The sequence below is a fragment of the Macrobrachium rosenbergii genome, chromosome 41 (assembly GCF_040412425.1).
Source record: "Macrobrachium rosenbergii isolate ZJJX-2024 chromosome 41, ASM4041242v1, whole genome shotgun sequence".
Classification (NCBI taxonomy): domain Eukaryota; kingdom Metazoa; phylum Arthropoda; class Malacostraca; order Decapoda; family Palaemonidae; genus Macrobrachium; species Macrobrachium rosenbergii.
Genome location: NC_089781.1, coordinates 38,243,092 through 38,260,486, shown reverse-complemented (window position 1 = coordinate 38,260,486; position 17,395 = coordinate 38,243,092). Strand labels below are relative to the sequence as shown.

Sequence of the window (17,395 nt, the reverse complement as noted above, 5' to 3'; positions counted from 1 at the left end):
GTTTATGTAACGACTAATGTAAAACGATGCAAACATTACGACAACATGACGAAAGAACTTCTGAGATGTTCGGCCGAGTTACCGGGCGCAGACGTAAGGAAAAAGTTTTCTTTTTCAGAAATTCACCATAAATCGAAATATTGTGCTAGAGACTTCCAGTTTGTTGCAAAATGAAGGTACACGATTGAATATTACTAGAATGTAAGAGTTTTAGCTTATAATTGCATTTTTTTACCATTTCGGTCCAGTTAAAGTTGACCGAAGCTTGAAATTTTGGCAGTTATCGTGATTTATATGAAAATATTTCAAAACTGATAAAAGCTACAACCATGAGTTATTTTCTGTTGTATTCTACATGAAATTGCGCACATTTCCGTATATAAACCTTTATGTAACGACTAATATAAAACAGTGCAAACATTACGACAACATGACAAAAGAATTTCTGGCGCGTACGTAAGGAAAAAGTTTTTTTCAAAAATTCACCATAAATCGAAATATTGTGCTAAAGACTTCCAATTTGTTGCAAAATCAAGGTAAATGATTGAATATTACTAGAATGTAAGAGTTTTAGCTTACAATTGTGTTTTTTGACCATTTCGGTTGAGTCAAAGTTGACCAAAGGTTGAAATTTTGGCAGTTATCGTGGTTTATATGAAAATATTTCCAAACTGTTAAAAGCTACAACCATGGGTTGTATGTTGCTGTATTTTAAATGAAATTGCACACATTTTCATATATAAAACTTTATGTGACGGCTAATATAAAAAAGTGCAAAACTTACAACAAAATGACGAAAGAATTTCTGAAATTTTCGGCCGAGTTACCGCGCGGGCGTAAGGAAAAATTTTGTTTCAAAAATTCACCATAAATCGAAATATTGTGCTAGAGACTTCCAATCTGTTGCAAAATGAAGGTAAATGATTGATTACTACTAGAATGTAAGAGTTTTAGCTTACAGTTGCGTTTTTCGACCATCTCGGTCGAGTTAAAGTTGACCGAAGGTTGAAATTTTGGCAGTTATCGTGATTTATGTGAAAATATTTCAAAACTGATAAAAGCTACAACCATAAGCTATTTTCTGTTGTATTCTACATGAAATTGCGCACATTTCCATATATAAAAATTTATGTAACGACTAATGTAAAACGATACAAACATTACGACAACGTGACAAAAGAACTTCCGAGATGTTCGGCCGAGTTACCGCGCGCAGACGTACGGAAAAAGTTTTCTTTTTCAGAAATTCACCATAAATCGAAATGTTGTGCTAGAGACTTCCAGTTTGTTGCAAAATGAAGGTACACGATTGAATATTACTAGAATGTAAGAGTTTTAGCTTATAATTGCGTTTTTTTACCATTTCGGTCCAGTTAAAGTTGACCGAAGGTTGAAATTTTGGCAGTTATCGTGATCTATATGAAAATATTTCAAAACTGATAAAAGCTACAACCATGAGTTATTTTCTGTTGTATTGTACATGAAATTGCACACATTTCCATCTATAAAACTTTATGTAACGACTAATATAAAACGGTGCAAACATTACGACAACGTGACAAAAGAATTTCTGGCGCGTACGTAAGTAAAAAGTTTTTTTTCAAAAATTCACCATAAATCGAAATATTGTGCTAAAGACTTCCAATTTGTTGCAAAATGAAGATAAATGATTGAATATTACTAGAATGTAAGAGTTTTAGCTTACAATTGCGTTTTTTTACCATTTCGGTCGAGTCAAAGTTGACCGAAGGTTGAAATTTTGGCAGTTATCGTGGTTTATATGAAAATATTTCCAAACTGATAAAAGCTACAACCATGGGTTGTATGTTGCTGAATTTTACATGAAATTGCACACATTTTCATATATAAAACTTTATGTGACAGCTAATATAAAACAGTGCAAAACTTACAACAAAATGACGAAAGAATTTCTGAAATTTTCGGCTGAGTTACCGCACGGGCGTAAGGAAAAGTTTTTTTTCAAAAATTCACCATAAATCGAAATATTGTGCTAGAGACTTCCAATTTGTTGCAAAATGAAGGTAAATGATTGAATATTACTAGAATGTAAGAGTTTTAGCTTACAATTGCGTTTTTCGACCATTTCGGTCGAGTCAAAGTTGACCGAAGGTTGAAATTTTTTGTAGTCAACGTATGGTACGTCCACTCGGCACCCAACAGACAATTTTAGTCGACGTATGATACGTCCAGTCGGCGTTTAAGGGTTAATGATTTCCCAATACTTTTTATATATTTACAAAAAGAAAACCTGAATCCAAAAAGAGTATACAAAGAAACCTTTTGTTCCCTAGGAATTTTGAACTCATGTTGATAACAATGAACTTAATGCTTTTATCCACTGCATCAATGAAGGATAGGAGTTTATTTTGGTTCATATATTCACATGAAAATCAACTATTCATACTCGAGTCAAAAAAATCTATCCCCGTCATTGCAACGTAATGATATTTTTGCTTTTGGTTAAAGTGTAGGAAACCTAACTACCAGATTCATCAGAGCTACACACCTACTGCAGCCTTCACATTAGGTTCTTACATCCTTATTTCTTAATACTGTATATGTGGATAGATTCTCAACTGAAAACCATGAAGCCCAAAATAGGAAACAAATTACTCCAATTTTTATTAGTTATTGAGTTTTGAACTTTTATAAGCTACAGTGATGTCAAATCTTATATCCACAGTTTATAATACTGGATACCAGATATTTATACTAATGACATAAAACCCCCTTCCTTGCCAAAATGTTTTTTACCAGAATGCATGAAATCTCTAATTAGTCAAGGTAATAGTAAATACAAAAGACATTATTATCAATCTGGAAATTCAAAGTATGAAATGAACAAAGAAATATTTTTGTTTCCACAGTTTCAAAATCATGCTGACTCAAATGGAGTCCTAATCATCTATCAACTGTTACCATGATGGACTATAGTTTAATTCAGATCATACAAACTTTTTCTATAAAGTTCAGACATTTATACAGAGCCATAGAAAGAAATTCCTTTAGTTTGCATGAAGTTACATGGATAGAGGTGCCTCAGCCTTGCTAGTCTACCTGAGGAAGCATCTTTAAGAATATAAATAAAACTTTATGCTGATCACTCATCTAATCTATTCTTGAACTGGCTAGTAATATCGCTATCTGCAATTTAAGTTAGATAGAAAGTTGGAATTACTGGAACACAGCATGATAAAGTGGAATGGATGGTCAGAAATTAAAGTATTCAGGACCAAGAAGGCTGAAAACTGATTCTGTCAAAGAGGGATGCAGTGCTTGGTGTGCCTGAAAGATCATGATGATGGGCAAAAGAGTAACTGTTTTTGCTTAAGGATGGTGTGGGTACAACTGTGTGGAGCAAGAGAAAGAATTGTGATAGTAAGTGTACAGTACAATGTTCAAGAATGAAAAATAATGACTGAGCAAGGGATTCTGGAAAATGAACCTGTGCCTGGATGAGTTGAGACAATGAGAAACGGTAGTTGTGCTAAGTGACTGGAATGCACAGGTATGGAACTGAGAAATAGATGGCATAAATGGCAGGCTTGGAGTGCATGGAGTGATAAAATTAATGTAATATACTTGTAACCCATACAAACAAAGGAATAAAAATAAAACAGGTTTTGACATAGGAAAAACCTATTTTTGGTAGCCTCTGTAAGTCATCAAAGGAGTTACACTCTTATGATCTCCCCAGGGCTCCATAAGACAGACCAACCAATTACAAAGAATTCTCTTATAGTTGGTCTCAGCCAGAATAGTGCTGTTGACACAATGATAGAATATAAAGGACTCATGACAGGTGGTCTCTATCTCCTGTCCTACAGCAAATGCCTCGGCTTTCTCTACATTCATTCACACAGATGTGACAACAGTGCGAGTGTCGGTTACACGTCAGGTTTTTGCAAGATAAATGTTCACCCAAGTTCCATGCCTTTTCTTCAGGGAAAGTGGGTGGGTTTGAGGGAAAGTGCGTAGGTTTGAGAACACAGCGGCTACCAAAAATACATTTTTCCTATCTCAAAACCTGAATTTTGATAGCGTAGCTGCTGTTCATCCTCAAAGGAACTTACAAAATTAACTGACAGGTGACGAAAAGGCTTAGCTCCTAATAAATAAACCCCAACAACACAGACAAACATTTGGTCTGAAGTATAGCCCCAGGTTACTAACCATTTTCTTTATTCTGGATACCCATTAGGGCTTAGCAATAAAGAACAAGAAAAAACTACAAACCAACATATATTATTCTTTGCTGTTCGAAGGTAACTTGCCTAATTATGCTGGGCCTGGCTGCGGGATTATTGCACTTTCCACAGCAACATCTCAGCATAACCACCACTCTTGTGGCAACAGTGTTTCAGGAATTTTTGATTTAAGGAATTTTTTATTCAAGGCAAAGTCACACGTTATCAATCGTTTTCTTTATTCCAGATACCCATTAGGGTCTGGCTATAAATGTATTATCCCTTGCAATTCTATGGAGACTTACCTAGTGACTTAGCTAATTACATCGGGTCTGGCTGCAGGATTATTGCACCTTTACCAGGTCAGGAATACTGTACTGCCTCTAATACCATTTCATACACTCAGAGACTTCTTCGATGGAAACATTCCTGAAGAAAGTTAACAACGTACTCACCTTTTGGAAGTCATATGACTCGAGAAATGAGTGACGGTCTGCATTTTTAATGAGCGAAACTGCAACAATTCTCAGCTCATGTAGAGAGCAGTTTGTTTGTGCTCGGATAAAGGAAAAATTATGACCATCTGGGATGTTTGCCTTGACATGTAGATACCCCCTAAATGCTTGAACCAGGCATAATATTTTATATGAAATACTTTTATCTGAAAAGGGAGTTTTCTCTTTAAAACGGTCCTCATTCTTGGCCAGCAAATGATAGGCCATGAGACAACAGCAAATGACAACTAGGTGTACAGTATGAGTGAAGAAACGTTACCCCTGTCTAAAGGAGCCCAGTACGCTAATCTGAGCTCCTGATGCCAAAGCAGTTGAGAAGACTGCTTTTTGGAGCATATGAGTTGTATTGGGCCCACTGAATTAAGGGAATTACAGGAGGTTACAAACCTTATTCAGGGACCAGGTCATGGGAAACCTAGCAGGCACTGACCTTTGCAATGTGAAAGACTGGAGAACAAAATTAATTACTGCTATATTAGAATCAATTCCAAAACCATATGGCTGCCTTGTATGCCATGAGTGTTGTAATAGCAAAGCCCCTGACCTCAAAAGATATATAATAAAATGTAAAACTGTTTCTATAGGTTTCAGCTGGGCTCTTAGTGTGCAGGTAATCTAACCACATTTTCCATACGGGCTATGCATCAGATAGATGAAGTCCATAGTTTTTGCACTAGGTACCTAGCAATGTGAGACAAATAATTTTCTTGGTAGACTAGATTTAAAAATCCATGTGTAGGTCACAGCTCAGAAAGGCCGATACATAGACAACTTCCCCTCCTCCTGTCTGGGATAGAACAGCAGACAGCAATGGAATCTACTCCTCTCCTGTTGTTGAAGAAATAAAGAACTAATGACTTACACTAATTCAGGGCCACTAGGCAAGCGGTTCCATTGAAAGCTAGTGGATTGTTAAGAGCTTTCAAAATCTGGGACCCAGTCTTCCTATTTTGGGGATGGCCAGGTTCAGAGACACATACACTGGAAGTTGATGGTTCTGGCATGGGGCAAAGAAGTCCACTTCAGGATGTGGAAGCGTGTTAGCAACTACTGACTTGAGAGGCACTCAGAGTGAGCTTAATCTCTTGATAAAAGACATTGCAGTCATGCTGTCTAGGACTGACAAAATATGGGTTCCCTTTTGGAGGCTTTTATTTTCAGAGATGGAGCAACAGCTAATAGTCCCAGAATGCTGATATGATTCTCCTCAGAAAAAGTGATCACCTTCCCCCTAATTGACAATCCTCCCAACGGCCTCCCCAACCTGTCAAGGAGGCATCCGTGTGTATTATCACTCGTACGAAAGGTGGAGTCAGGTCAGCCTGTTTGCCAGAGACATCTTCCAGGTCCACATACAGAGTATCTTCCCAATCTCAGATGAAGGCGATCTAAAAGCCTTTTCTCGGCATGTAAGAGCCAGACTGTATAAATCCTACAATCACAAACTCAGGATTAGATCTACCACAGACCCAAACTGTAACAGGCCCAGACTTCATTCCAATTGTCATCTGGAAAAGCTGAGCTGTGCAAGGAATCTTCTCACGTCCTTCCTTATTCTGGTTTGAGAGCTGTTGGGAAGAGACAGCTGTCCACAAAGAGTATCCCAACCACGTCCCTGCCTTAGATAATATCTGCTGGATGTAAGGTGGTACTTGTTGCTGTTAAGAAACCTTCGGACTAGAGTCAAATTTGACGGGTCAAGGTTCACCCTTCATTCAGAAGAAAGCTTCTTGGGGACACTGAAGAGTAGTGACAAATAAAGCCATCTTCTTCTATGGCCCCTTTTTAAAAGGGGTCTCATTTTTAGAAAAAAAATTACTTTAGAAGATGGGGGAGGGTGAGACCATCTCTACCCTACCCCACTGAAAATTCTACTCTATCCCCAAGGGGAGGAGTTCCCTCTAATACACAGTCCAGGAATTGATTTTTCTTTTACCTGGTAGGAATGTTTTGTCAGCTTCAAAAGGGGTGCCGATGCTATTGTTGTCCTTTCTTCTGTAGTCAGAGGGGTCATTTAGTAATGACTGGAGGCTTGTATGGCTTTGATTCATACCACGCTCTCTTAGGCTAAAGAGGAGTAAACTTCGTGAGTATTGTTTCCCAGATTCCCTTTTTCAAGAATAGCATATATTGTGCAATTCTGCTGCTGTCTGGCTCGTTCAATGAGTTGTGCAACAACAGACTCTTCATAAAGGGTCCTAACAGATGGTGGAAGAATACAGTAGGGAGGTTACATTGGGGAAGAAAATGTTGGAGCCCACCAATGCTTCCTTTCAAGCCTTAGTGCAACCCTCCAAAAAGTCATAGTGTGCTCCCCATAATGTCTGCATAAGCGTTTTGGCTGCTGCAGTGAAAATTGTTCTGGAAGACTCTGGAAGCTCTTTAATATCTACTTCCAGGATAGCAGTAGAGGAGGTGGAGCCTAGCATAAAATTCAGCCATGGCTGTCCTGAGATTTTCCTTTTAGAGGTCCTAAATTGCTGAGGAGCCATGTCCAATGAAAGCTTTTCCTCTCATACGGGAGGAAAAGTGTTGCCCATTCCTTTGTAGCACTATCAGATACTAGGGTGGTGGAAACAAATGGATTTATTTCTGCCATAAACTCTTGCTTCTCAGTCACCATAAATTCTGAAATTCAGTCTCCACAACTGATTGTTTCAAACGTGAAGAGGCAGAGAGGTTATTGGTTCTGTAAAACTGTTGTTGCACTATATTTTCCATCATACTGGAGAAAGGTTGCTTTTATAGCTTTCATTAATATGGTTGCTTCTATGGCTTTCATTGTTACATTATTTGGCAGGATAACCATCTCCATCGACAGTTTCTGAATTTCTATTGAAGGAGGGACCAGTACTGGGAAAGGCTGCTCTGTTCCCAAATTATAAATCAACCTCAGTCAGTTTTCCTTTCATTTAAGAGTTATGTTCCACTTGGTGGAAAGATGCACATTCAGGTGTCTCACCAAGGATTATCAGTATCATTCTCAGGGGCAGATATTGGTGCCCATACTACATTCTGGTTTGAGATTTTATTGTCCGACCTGGTCTTATTATTGTTACCAGTTGGAGCTCTGGGAGTAAGTAAGCTGTCTCTCACTACTCATTCTGATTTCAATGTGGATCTAGACAACTGATTCAACTTCTTTGTAGGGTTGGGTTTTTTATTATCCTGTTCCCATTACCTAAGTTTTTTTATGAGAAAACCAATCTCTGCTGGGCAGAATGTGCAGCCTCCCTATCCTGTAGTTTGAAGGATGAGAAATTTTTACACATAAGACCCAATTCCATATATAGGACAGACCTGAATTCCTCCTGGGAATCATGGATAGAAAAATCTGAAATGCTGATGCTCAGTAGCCAGGTCATCCTTGATACTCTTCATGATTTCCTCCCAGAATTCTAAAAGTACTGCAAGCAGAATTTTCCCATCAAGGAGGCCTGCATGAACTGACTGAGCCAAGGCAGTTGTATCACCACTGCCTGGCAGTACAGTATGTGGAATTTTTCTATCAGGGAAGCCTGAATGAACTGACTGAGCCAAGAAGTCATATCACTACTGCCTGACAGTATAGAAGTCCAGGATAAATCACTACCCCCTAGGTACAGACACCTCACATGGGACTGAATGGACCCTATCGGGGTCCCCTACAAAACACGATTGCTCTATGGGAAAAGCCAGATTCTCATCTGAAGTATCTCTCTCATGTAAAGTAGAAGACCATTCCCTAGATCTTCCAGATCTAGAAGGGAAATTTTAGTCAGATATCAGTGATCTCTCTCCCAAGGGAAGACTCTTCGTCTACATCGGAGGAGCTGAAGTACTAGTTCCTAGAATCCACTGCTTTTGGAGTATTGGCCCAAATGTGGATTCTGCCATACTTCTGACGGAAAGATGTACAGTGGTCTCCTTCTGTTCTCCTACTGAAACCTATAACTCATAGAGAATGCTTAAATATGGGCTCTTTTATCATTCAAAATTGCTGTCGGAGCATGTTGCCTATTTCACACTTTTCCGGCCACCAATCAAATTCTCCTTTATTCCTTCAGGGGATGGCCCATGGCAGGTAGTTATGAGCCATTTCCACGGGCAAAAAGCAGACTGAGCAATTCATTGTGGCACAAATAATGTGAAGGTCGAGTAACAGCAGCCCAATACTGATGAAAGGAACAAGTGCTTATTAAAAACTATTAGTGTTAGCTACCTACATCATTGTATAGGCAGCAAACACTTCAAATTAAAACAAGCCAGTCATGTAAGGTGACAGCCATAAAATAGTAATGTATATGAAAATATTAATTCACAATTAATACAACAGCACTGCCTTGAAGGATTTACTCACAAATGCTTCTTCACTCAAGACAAAACTAAATGGATATCCATACTATATGTTTTTACACATTTCATGACCTTTGATTACCTGGTCTATTTCATAAACAAGAAATTAGGCTACATTACTTAGTTCATAATTAAAATTAATAATTATTGGAATTATTGTACCAAAATATATACAATCAGTATCTCTAAGATTTTAAATTGTTTGGCAAAGCTCACCACTACGAAAAAGTACTTTTTGTATTCCCTTAGGAAAAAGGCGTCGTGAAATTTTTTCTAAACATCTGTGGTGTCACGACCAGTGGAGTAATACCTGTTGAAAGTAGATCTACATAAATATATTTCCTTTTGCACTTGAAAAGAACCCCAATATTAAGGATAACTGGGGAACTGTATACAGGCAGTCCCCGGTTATCAGTGGGGTTCCGTTCCCGACAGCATGACGATGACCGAAAATCACCGACAACAGAAAATTGGCGATAATAGCGCCAATCCTCGGTTATCGGCGCCAGTATTCAGTTACTGGCGCCAATAACCAGGGATCAGCACCGCTGATAACCAAGGATCAGCGCCGATAACTGGAGATTGGTGCCGATAACTGAGAATCGGTGTCGAAAATCCAGTTATCATCGTAGCTAGACAAACGCCGTAAAACCGGATTGCCGATAACCGAGGCCGCCGATAACCGGGGACTGCCTGTATATAACAGAATCAAATTACAGGCAGTCACCGGTTATCGGTGGGGGTTCCATTCTAACAGCGTGATGATAACCAAAAATCACCATGAACCAAAAATCGGCGATTTTTGGCGATTTTCGGTTGCTGGCATCTCTGTTAGGTATGTATCAGCGCCAATACCCAATTATCAGCGCCAATAAGCAGAAATTGGCGATTTTCAGCGCTGAAAATTGTCGATTTTTGCCGCTAGACAAGTGCCATAAATCCAGATCGTCCATAACCGGGGACTGCCTGTAGTTTGATTACTACACACTACAAAGGAAATACTGGCCCACAGTAAACACCCAGGGCTCGTAAGTAAAGCATGATTGGGAGCTACGATCATGCCTATGTTTCATAAACAAGAAGTCAGACTAACCCGATTTACCCTTTTGGTAACCTCAAATTATTAGTGTTAAAAAAGTCATTGACTAATGAGTTTCAATAACAAAATTGTCTGATATCATTGCCTTAATGCTAATTTTCACTTTGTCAAACAAGAAAAAACAACACAGCAATTACAGTGTAGCCTACCTTCTTGCCTTGCAAGAGGCCTACTGGCTCCCAACTGTAACAAATATAAGCCTACCCAATAAAATTTTAAAGTAGTAAAACTTTTCACTGGTTCTTAAAACTAAGTATACTTAGCTTGAGTGGTGTTATGCTAATAAACAAATGCATAGTTGAACACTGTTTCCGAAGCAAAACCTGAGGATTAGTGAACTCTTGGACAGACCAGAGTGTAATACAAGATAGCCAAAATGCAAGCTGTTGTCACATCTGTGCAATTGGATGTAGAGAAAACCAAGGCAGTCGCTGTAGAACCAGAGATGAAGCCCTCCTGTCCTGAGTCCTTTATATTCTAGCATTGTGCCCACAGCACTATTCTGGCCAAGACAAACTACAGGAGAATTCTTTATAATTGGTTGGTCTGTCTTATACACCCCTGAGGAACCAGAAGAGTGTAACTCCTTTGAGGACGAACAGCGACTATGCTTTCAAAATGTATATTAGCTTACCAGTGCTGAGAGTTCCGCATCTTTCTTTGCCATTTCATAATAATAATAATCTCTTGCATGGGTCATCTCAGCTAACTGTTGCTGGAGATGGTTCAGTTGTTGAGTTAACTGTTGACTTTCAGTGGAATCTCCAGTAGATTCTGAAGTAGTTGAAGTAACAGCATCTGTCCCAACAGCAGATATGTCTTGCTGCGCTTTCAACACTGTCAAGATAAAAATTTAATATTAACGTTCAAAAAAAAAGAGAGAGTTGATACTAAAAACTGAGTCATGAAAGGGCAAAACAGGTCTTCAGTTAGGCTTTCCACATAATACCCTTACTAGAGGCTGCCCCTATTCTCTGGGTTGCTTGCTTTACTGCTTCCTCAGTATGTAACTTTTTGAAAATAAAAATAATTTTTTAATATAAACCCATGACTTAGATTGAACACTTGCATTTGCCATAAATCAACCCAGACCTTTTGGACTCTTAAAAAAATGAAAAAAATATCAATCAGCTGGTAGTAGTGCACTTGTGTGGGTGGATCCCAGGTCTCAAGCAGCTATACATATCACTCATGTCTGCACCAACAGATGCATAACATCAGTAGAGCTGGAAGGAAGGAACTCACGAGTAATGGAGGTGTACAGAAAAAAATTATTAAAAAATATACTGTATATATACAGTAATCCTTCATATCTGGTTTCAACCTATCCAGACCTTGGTGTTATCTTGAGGGTCCCCAGTACCACAATATATATTTAAGTTACATTATATATAAGATTCATTATTTAAAAACCTTGCTTGGATGGCTGGCAACACCGCACAGGTAGAAGACAATGTTGAGTGGCTGAGTACTGTGGGTAGAGGGGAGTATACCAGGGTAAGAATCACAGGGTGGGAGGGCCAGGAGAGCAGAGTGTGGAGGGATGAGCAGACCTTCACCAGCTTTAACTGTCTCATGTAATTTTCTCACTTCATTTACTTTAAAAATACTTTGTTTTATGCTTTTTCACTTCACTGATTTTAATATTAAATAAGATTTTCTGAAGCTGAATTACCAACAAACTGAAAAACTTGAATGGATTACAAAATTGTAATCATATAAATTTCCCAGCTTTGTTGCATCAGAACTTTTTCTGCCCATCATTGCTTCAATCTGTGATTGTGTGTATACATACACCAAGTATGTGAGCATGTGTAAACATACATGTTTGCATGACATCGAGGTTAACTATAGTATGCACTTGTTGTTTATTTATGTGGTATGACATATGAAAAGTTTCTGATCCTTCTTCATCACTAACACGTCATAAATCAGCTTAGGCAATCATATATTGGTTGAAACCTTGGGTAAACAGGTAATGCAGTATGTTTACAGTACTGATAAATACAATTACTATACGTACACTGTACTGTATAAATCATAATTTATTAAAGGATATTAACTTGTAATAAAATAATCATGCACAACGCACGAGAGAGAGAGAGAGAGAGAGAGAGAGAGAGAGAGAGAGAGAGAGAGAGAGAGAGAGAGAGAGAGAGAGAGAGAGAGAGAGAGAGTTAAATTAGATTGCATTAGTGGCAACAGGTATTATTGCATGTCCATCTGAGTCCAAGACAATAACACAATTAGGTAGAATTTATATCTTAAGTGTCCTGCTTGTTCAGTTGTGACCATTTAAAAACTGAGTAATATGTGTGTGTGTGTGTCAAAACACTTGTGATCAACTGAGTCAAATGTTAAAAGGAAACTTTTCTTGCTAAGGTAATGACAATTGCAGTTTTGCAGCTCTCTCCCTCTCTCTCCTGAGTACTCAGTAGTTTATTTTCATACCTCATGAAACTTGACATGTGTCACTTTGTTTCTCTAAGTTGCTCATATTCAAGCTTTAAATGTAGTACTTAATAAAGTTGGTATCCCTTAATGGAATGTAATATATATAATTGTGATAATTAGAAAATAAAGTGCATTACATAATTACCACAGGTTTCAAACAATAATTTACAACAGCCTAAACTCTAGTGGCTTACGATGTGTCTCGGATGGTGTAAAATTTCTTAAATAAATAACCTTGCTGAATACATCTTTGAAAAGCCCTACTCACTCACTCACTCGGTAGATACTTGTTCAATATTATTATTATTATTAAAGTAGTTTAACCAGACCACTGGGCTGACTTTCAGCTGTCATAAGGCTGGCCCAAAGGATTAGATTAAAATACCAGGTGTAGGCTTGAGGCCAAACACTGGGACCCAATAGATCATTCAGTAAGATGATGAACGAATTAAAATGAAATTAAAAACTGCACATAGGTACACGCTCTCATACTGGACACATACATACAATAAATACATTTACAGATGCTTCCTTACATACACAGTAAAAAGATATATTAAAATTCTGAACATAAGTAATATTTTAAATTTTGCTTTTTTTTAAATTCAATGAATGCTGTTTTTGTGCTTTTATTATTTACTTATTTTTATATTTTATTAATTAAATTACAGTTCCTCCTGAACATCAAAATCAGAATGACTGAAAATGTAAAAGATTCTGACAAAATTTCCGCCACTGATTTATTTCCAAAAGTTGACAGTCGCTGTTGGTCATACTTTGAACACTCACATAACACAGCTGACCGTTATTATCACCTTGCACCCTTGAGAACTCAGGAGCCGGGCCACGTGGGCTGCTCATTACATATCTTGTGTCAGACGAGTATGGCCTATTCTGAGATGTGTTAGAATTACTTGTACATGTCTCTGCTGTGAATACTGAAGCATTATTAGGAAGAGAGAATTGATAAATCCTGTGCCAGGACACTGCAGCATATCCCACTCTGTGTTCTGATTTTGATCCATCTGTATATATAGCGTGATGTGGACCTTTCTGAGTTCGTCCCTGTGTCACCCGGTGAAATTCCTTTCTTGCACGAATTTCTAGGTATAAATATTGCTAAATATACCAGAGAAAAAAGCTATCAGGAATGCTGGGGTTACTACCCCCAGATCGAGCGCCTTCTTATACCAAGACGGCGTCGGTATGGATATGGGTGAGTGAAGAAATCACAACCACAGAACCACACTCGAAAGACATCCCAATGGCAAAATCCCTCGGAAGAGCGGAGAGCCGTACCAGCTCCCACACTCACCCGCCCGCCAAGCGGCGACCCCAGCGCCATCTGAATTCATTCCATTTCTAGCACGTGATCGTTGTTGCTAAAATTTTTAGTACTTGTGCTTTTTGGCTATTTTTCGCCTTTCCCAGCATGTCGTCGAGCAGCTTTACTGCATCCAAGTTAAGTACCATCTGATTGCGGGGTTTTTATGATAAGTTTGGCTGTTTCAGCCCGTATCTATTATTTATACGTGGTTCTGTTATGACGCTACGGCGTCCCCTAGTCAGCCATGTCGACCGCGAGGTACGCCAGTCCAGCTTGTTCTGTTTGGGCTTCTCTTTGTCGATTACATTGCTTATCGGTATTTCCCCCAGGATTCATCCTGGTGGCGTTTCCTAGGCTGGGTTTTTTCGGTGTTTCTCTAACGATAATTTTGTTGAACCGCATCATTAGGGTTCCTGCATTTGGGTTCCCGTCATCTTCCCGCTTAAGTAACTCCCCAGGATGTTTCCCCTTGGACAGTTATAGCTTTATAATTATTATAATTATTATTTTGCTTGTGCTTGACGTCATGTTTTCAACTGCTTAGAATTATTAATTGTTACCGTGGGGCGTCAGGTACAGTTTTCCTGTTTACTTCCTGTCGCTTCTCTTGGTTAGGCTACGCGCCTAGCACAAGCACAAGATTATTTTATTGTTTAATGTATATATGATGGTGATTTATTATTATTCTGGTTAACTTCCCTTGTGTGGGGTTTCCCTATATCCTGCCTAGTGTATGTTAGGCTTTTATTTTGCGCCTATTGGCCTCCTGCTCTCCCTTTCACCCTGGGTTAGGTTAGGCGAGCGGAGGGGATCAGCAGGTAGAGGGAGTTTCTGTTGTTGTTCCATCCACTGACCGTTGTTTGGGTTGTGGAGTGAGACCCCATTGTCCTCCCCCTTCTTTACGGAGGGGTAGAGGTTTTTTCTGTGGGTGTGTCTCCTCCATGCTTTATAGCATTCCCTTTCTTTCAGCTCTGGTTGGTCTTCGCACGGGAATTTCTCTCCCTGTTGTTTCCTCATCCCTCCCTTTCCTTCTCCCCTTTTTATTTCATAGGCTACGTCTATGTGTGGGTGAGAGTATGGAGGCCTTAGGTCGCTATTCCTTTTCCCTTTCCTTGGGGTAGGCCATGATCTCTCCAAGCTGGTATTATTTACCTAGCGTGGTTGTGTTTACAGTTGAGCAGGTGAAGGCATCTTCCCCAGTCTCCTGTTTTCCTCTGCTCTGGCCTACTCCCTTCCTTACCCCACCAACCCACCCCCCTCCCCTTCCTACCCTGGTCTACCCTGGGTCCAGCTCTTTGTCATCATCTCGCGCGGGTGACGTCAGTATCCGACGACCACCCCGAGTTGTTGGGCCTTCCCTGGTAGAGGGATTCGCTCCCTCCCAGGGCTGGTCCCAGATGGCATTTTTCTTGGCGTTCGGGATGCTCTAGTTGGGTTGACTGGCGCTTACACCTGCCCTTGTGGATCTGTGGTGTTTTGTAGCCTCACCCTTCTATTGTTCTCTAGCGGTAGAGGCTTGGGATCCCCGGAGGGGGTGGTGCCGGACTCCGGGGAATGCTGATTTTTATGTCATTGTTAACCGATTATGTTACCATCCTCTGTATATATATGCATTTATTTTGTTCCCGGCGGCTCATCCCGCCGTCGGATATATATTTGTTTTCTTGTTATTGTTATCAGAGTCCGGTGATCCTACCATTGGGTTCCGCTGTTTTATTCCCGGCACCCCTTGTGGTAAGGGTCCTGTTGACTCGGCTCTCTCGTTCCGCCGGAGTATTCTGGCAGTCGAGGGGCTTCTTGCTTACCTTAAATTTAAGTTACTTTTTCTGGTAGGCCCGTCTCTGACGAGGTTTTTCATTCCGCCGGAGTGCTCCGGCAGTACAGTTTGAAAATACCTGTGCCTGCTTAGTTTAAGTTTCTTAGAGTGGTAGGTTCATATACTGTTCACACTTACAGACTGTTCGTTGTGAGGAGCCCGTATGTACCGCCACCCTCCACCAACCCTACGGGCATGTGGTGTGTCAGACCCACGCTGGCTGTGCGGTCCGGCTTGATGACCTGATCGTCTGGCATCCGGAAGGCTGTGAGGTTTGCTTCGCGTTCTGTGGATGCATCCAGGATGAGTCGGTAAGCTGCTTACTTTCGTTCTTCACGTTAGTTACAGTTTGCTATGTTGTCATATCTTGTGTTCTAGCACTTATATATTTTACAGTATATTAGCCCTTCCTTGATTCCCTGCTCCCTTTCAGGCCAACGAGTCCTCCAAGAAGGAGGCCCTAGAGTCTCTCCGCGCCTAGGTGGCTGGGTTCGGGAGGAACGTTCCGTCGGGGAAGCCCTACGTCCTTGACAGGAAGCTGAGGGACTTGCTCTACCCCGGTGCCCGGATCGCTGCGGCCGTACCAGCTGATGTGGCCGCACCCATCATCGAGCAGATCCGGGTCGTGACCCAGCCACTACAAGAGGACCCCCTTTCACGGAGGTTTCGGAGGATGTCGCCGCTCTGGATTTGGACCTGGAGCCCATGAATACCGAGCAGGACCAGGAGGTAGGTAGAGAGGTAAGTGAGGCAGTGGGGGCGGGCACCCTTTTTGATTCCCCTTCATCCTCTGTATCTTCTTTTCAGGGCTTCGCTAAATCTTCTATCTTGAGGGACAGCGCTCAGTCTACTGTCCCCAAGTTGAAGAAGTCGTGGAAGGCGAAGGGCTTCAAGTCCTCGTCTTCCCGCAAGGCATCCCCTTTCCCCCGGTCAAAGCCAAAGGTTGCTGAACCTGTGGCCTCCGGGAGCAAACCAGGTACCTCAGGCAAAGGAGCGAGTAAGAGGGTGGCCAGGCCCAGCCCTCCTCGCCAGCCTGCCTTTGACCCTGAGGCGTTTGCTGGGATGTTGTTAGAGAGGTTCTCTACGGAGGTAGAGGCCAAACTTTCTAAGTTGGCGGAGAGGCTTCAGAGTCAGGAGACTCTTCTTGCTGATATGGCACGCTCCGGTGGGGCCGGACCACACTATCAGATCCCTGACACTGCTACCCTCCCTCCTTTTGATGTAGGGAACCCATGGCGTTTTGCTCTTCATGCTATCCGGCATGAAGACACCTTGACCACTGAAGGTCTAGGTACCAGGCGTCTAGAGGAACTGGAGTTCTTCACGGCTGATCTCTTGCCCCCTACCCAGGCCGTTAGGCTGACGGAGGAAGCCTGGGTACGCTCAGACAAGGTCCCTAAGGAGACGGTGATCTTCCCTAGGGATCAGGCGCAATCTGCTCTCTTGCGCACCTTTTCCGAGTGGCGGGTGGAGAACACGAAGTTGACCCCCTTCAAGGGCAACTTCAGTATGTTTTCTCTCGGGGATAAGCTGCCCACTCCCTGCCTGAACAAGGTTGCTATCGCAATCGCTCAGGCTTGCTTGGATGGCAAACCCTTGCCTCAGCTTCGGGAATCAGATCCTAAGTCTCTGATCTTCCCA

General features: G+C 40.9%; 1 protein-coding gene across 1 annotated transcript in view; it reads right to left on the bottom strand.

Moving 5' to 3' along the window:
- p115 (General vesicular transport factor p115) overlaps positions 1 to 17,395 on the bottom strand; it is a 311,820-nt gene that overhangs the window by 33,931 nt on the left and 260,494 nt on the right. The window contains 1 exon segment of the mRNA XM_067084261.1: positions 10,792 to 10,994. Coding sequence (XP_066940362.1) covers positions 10,792 to 10,994 — 203 coding nt within the window.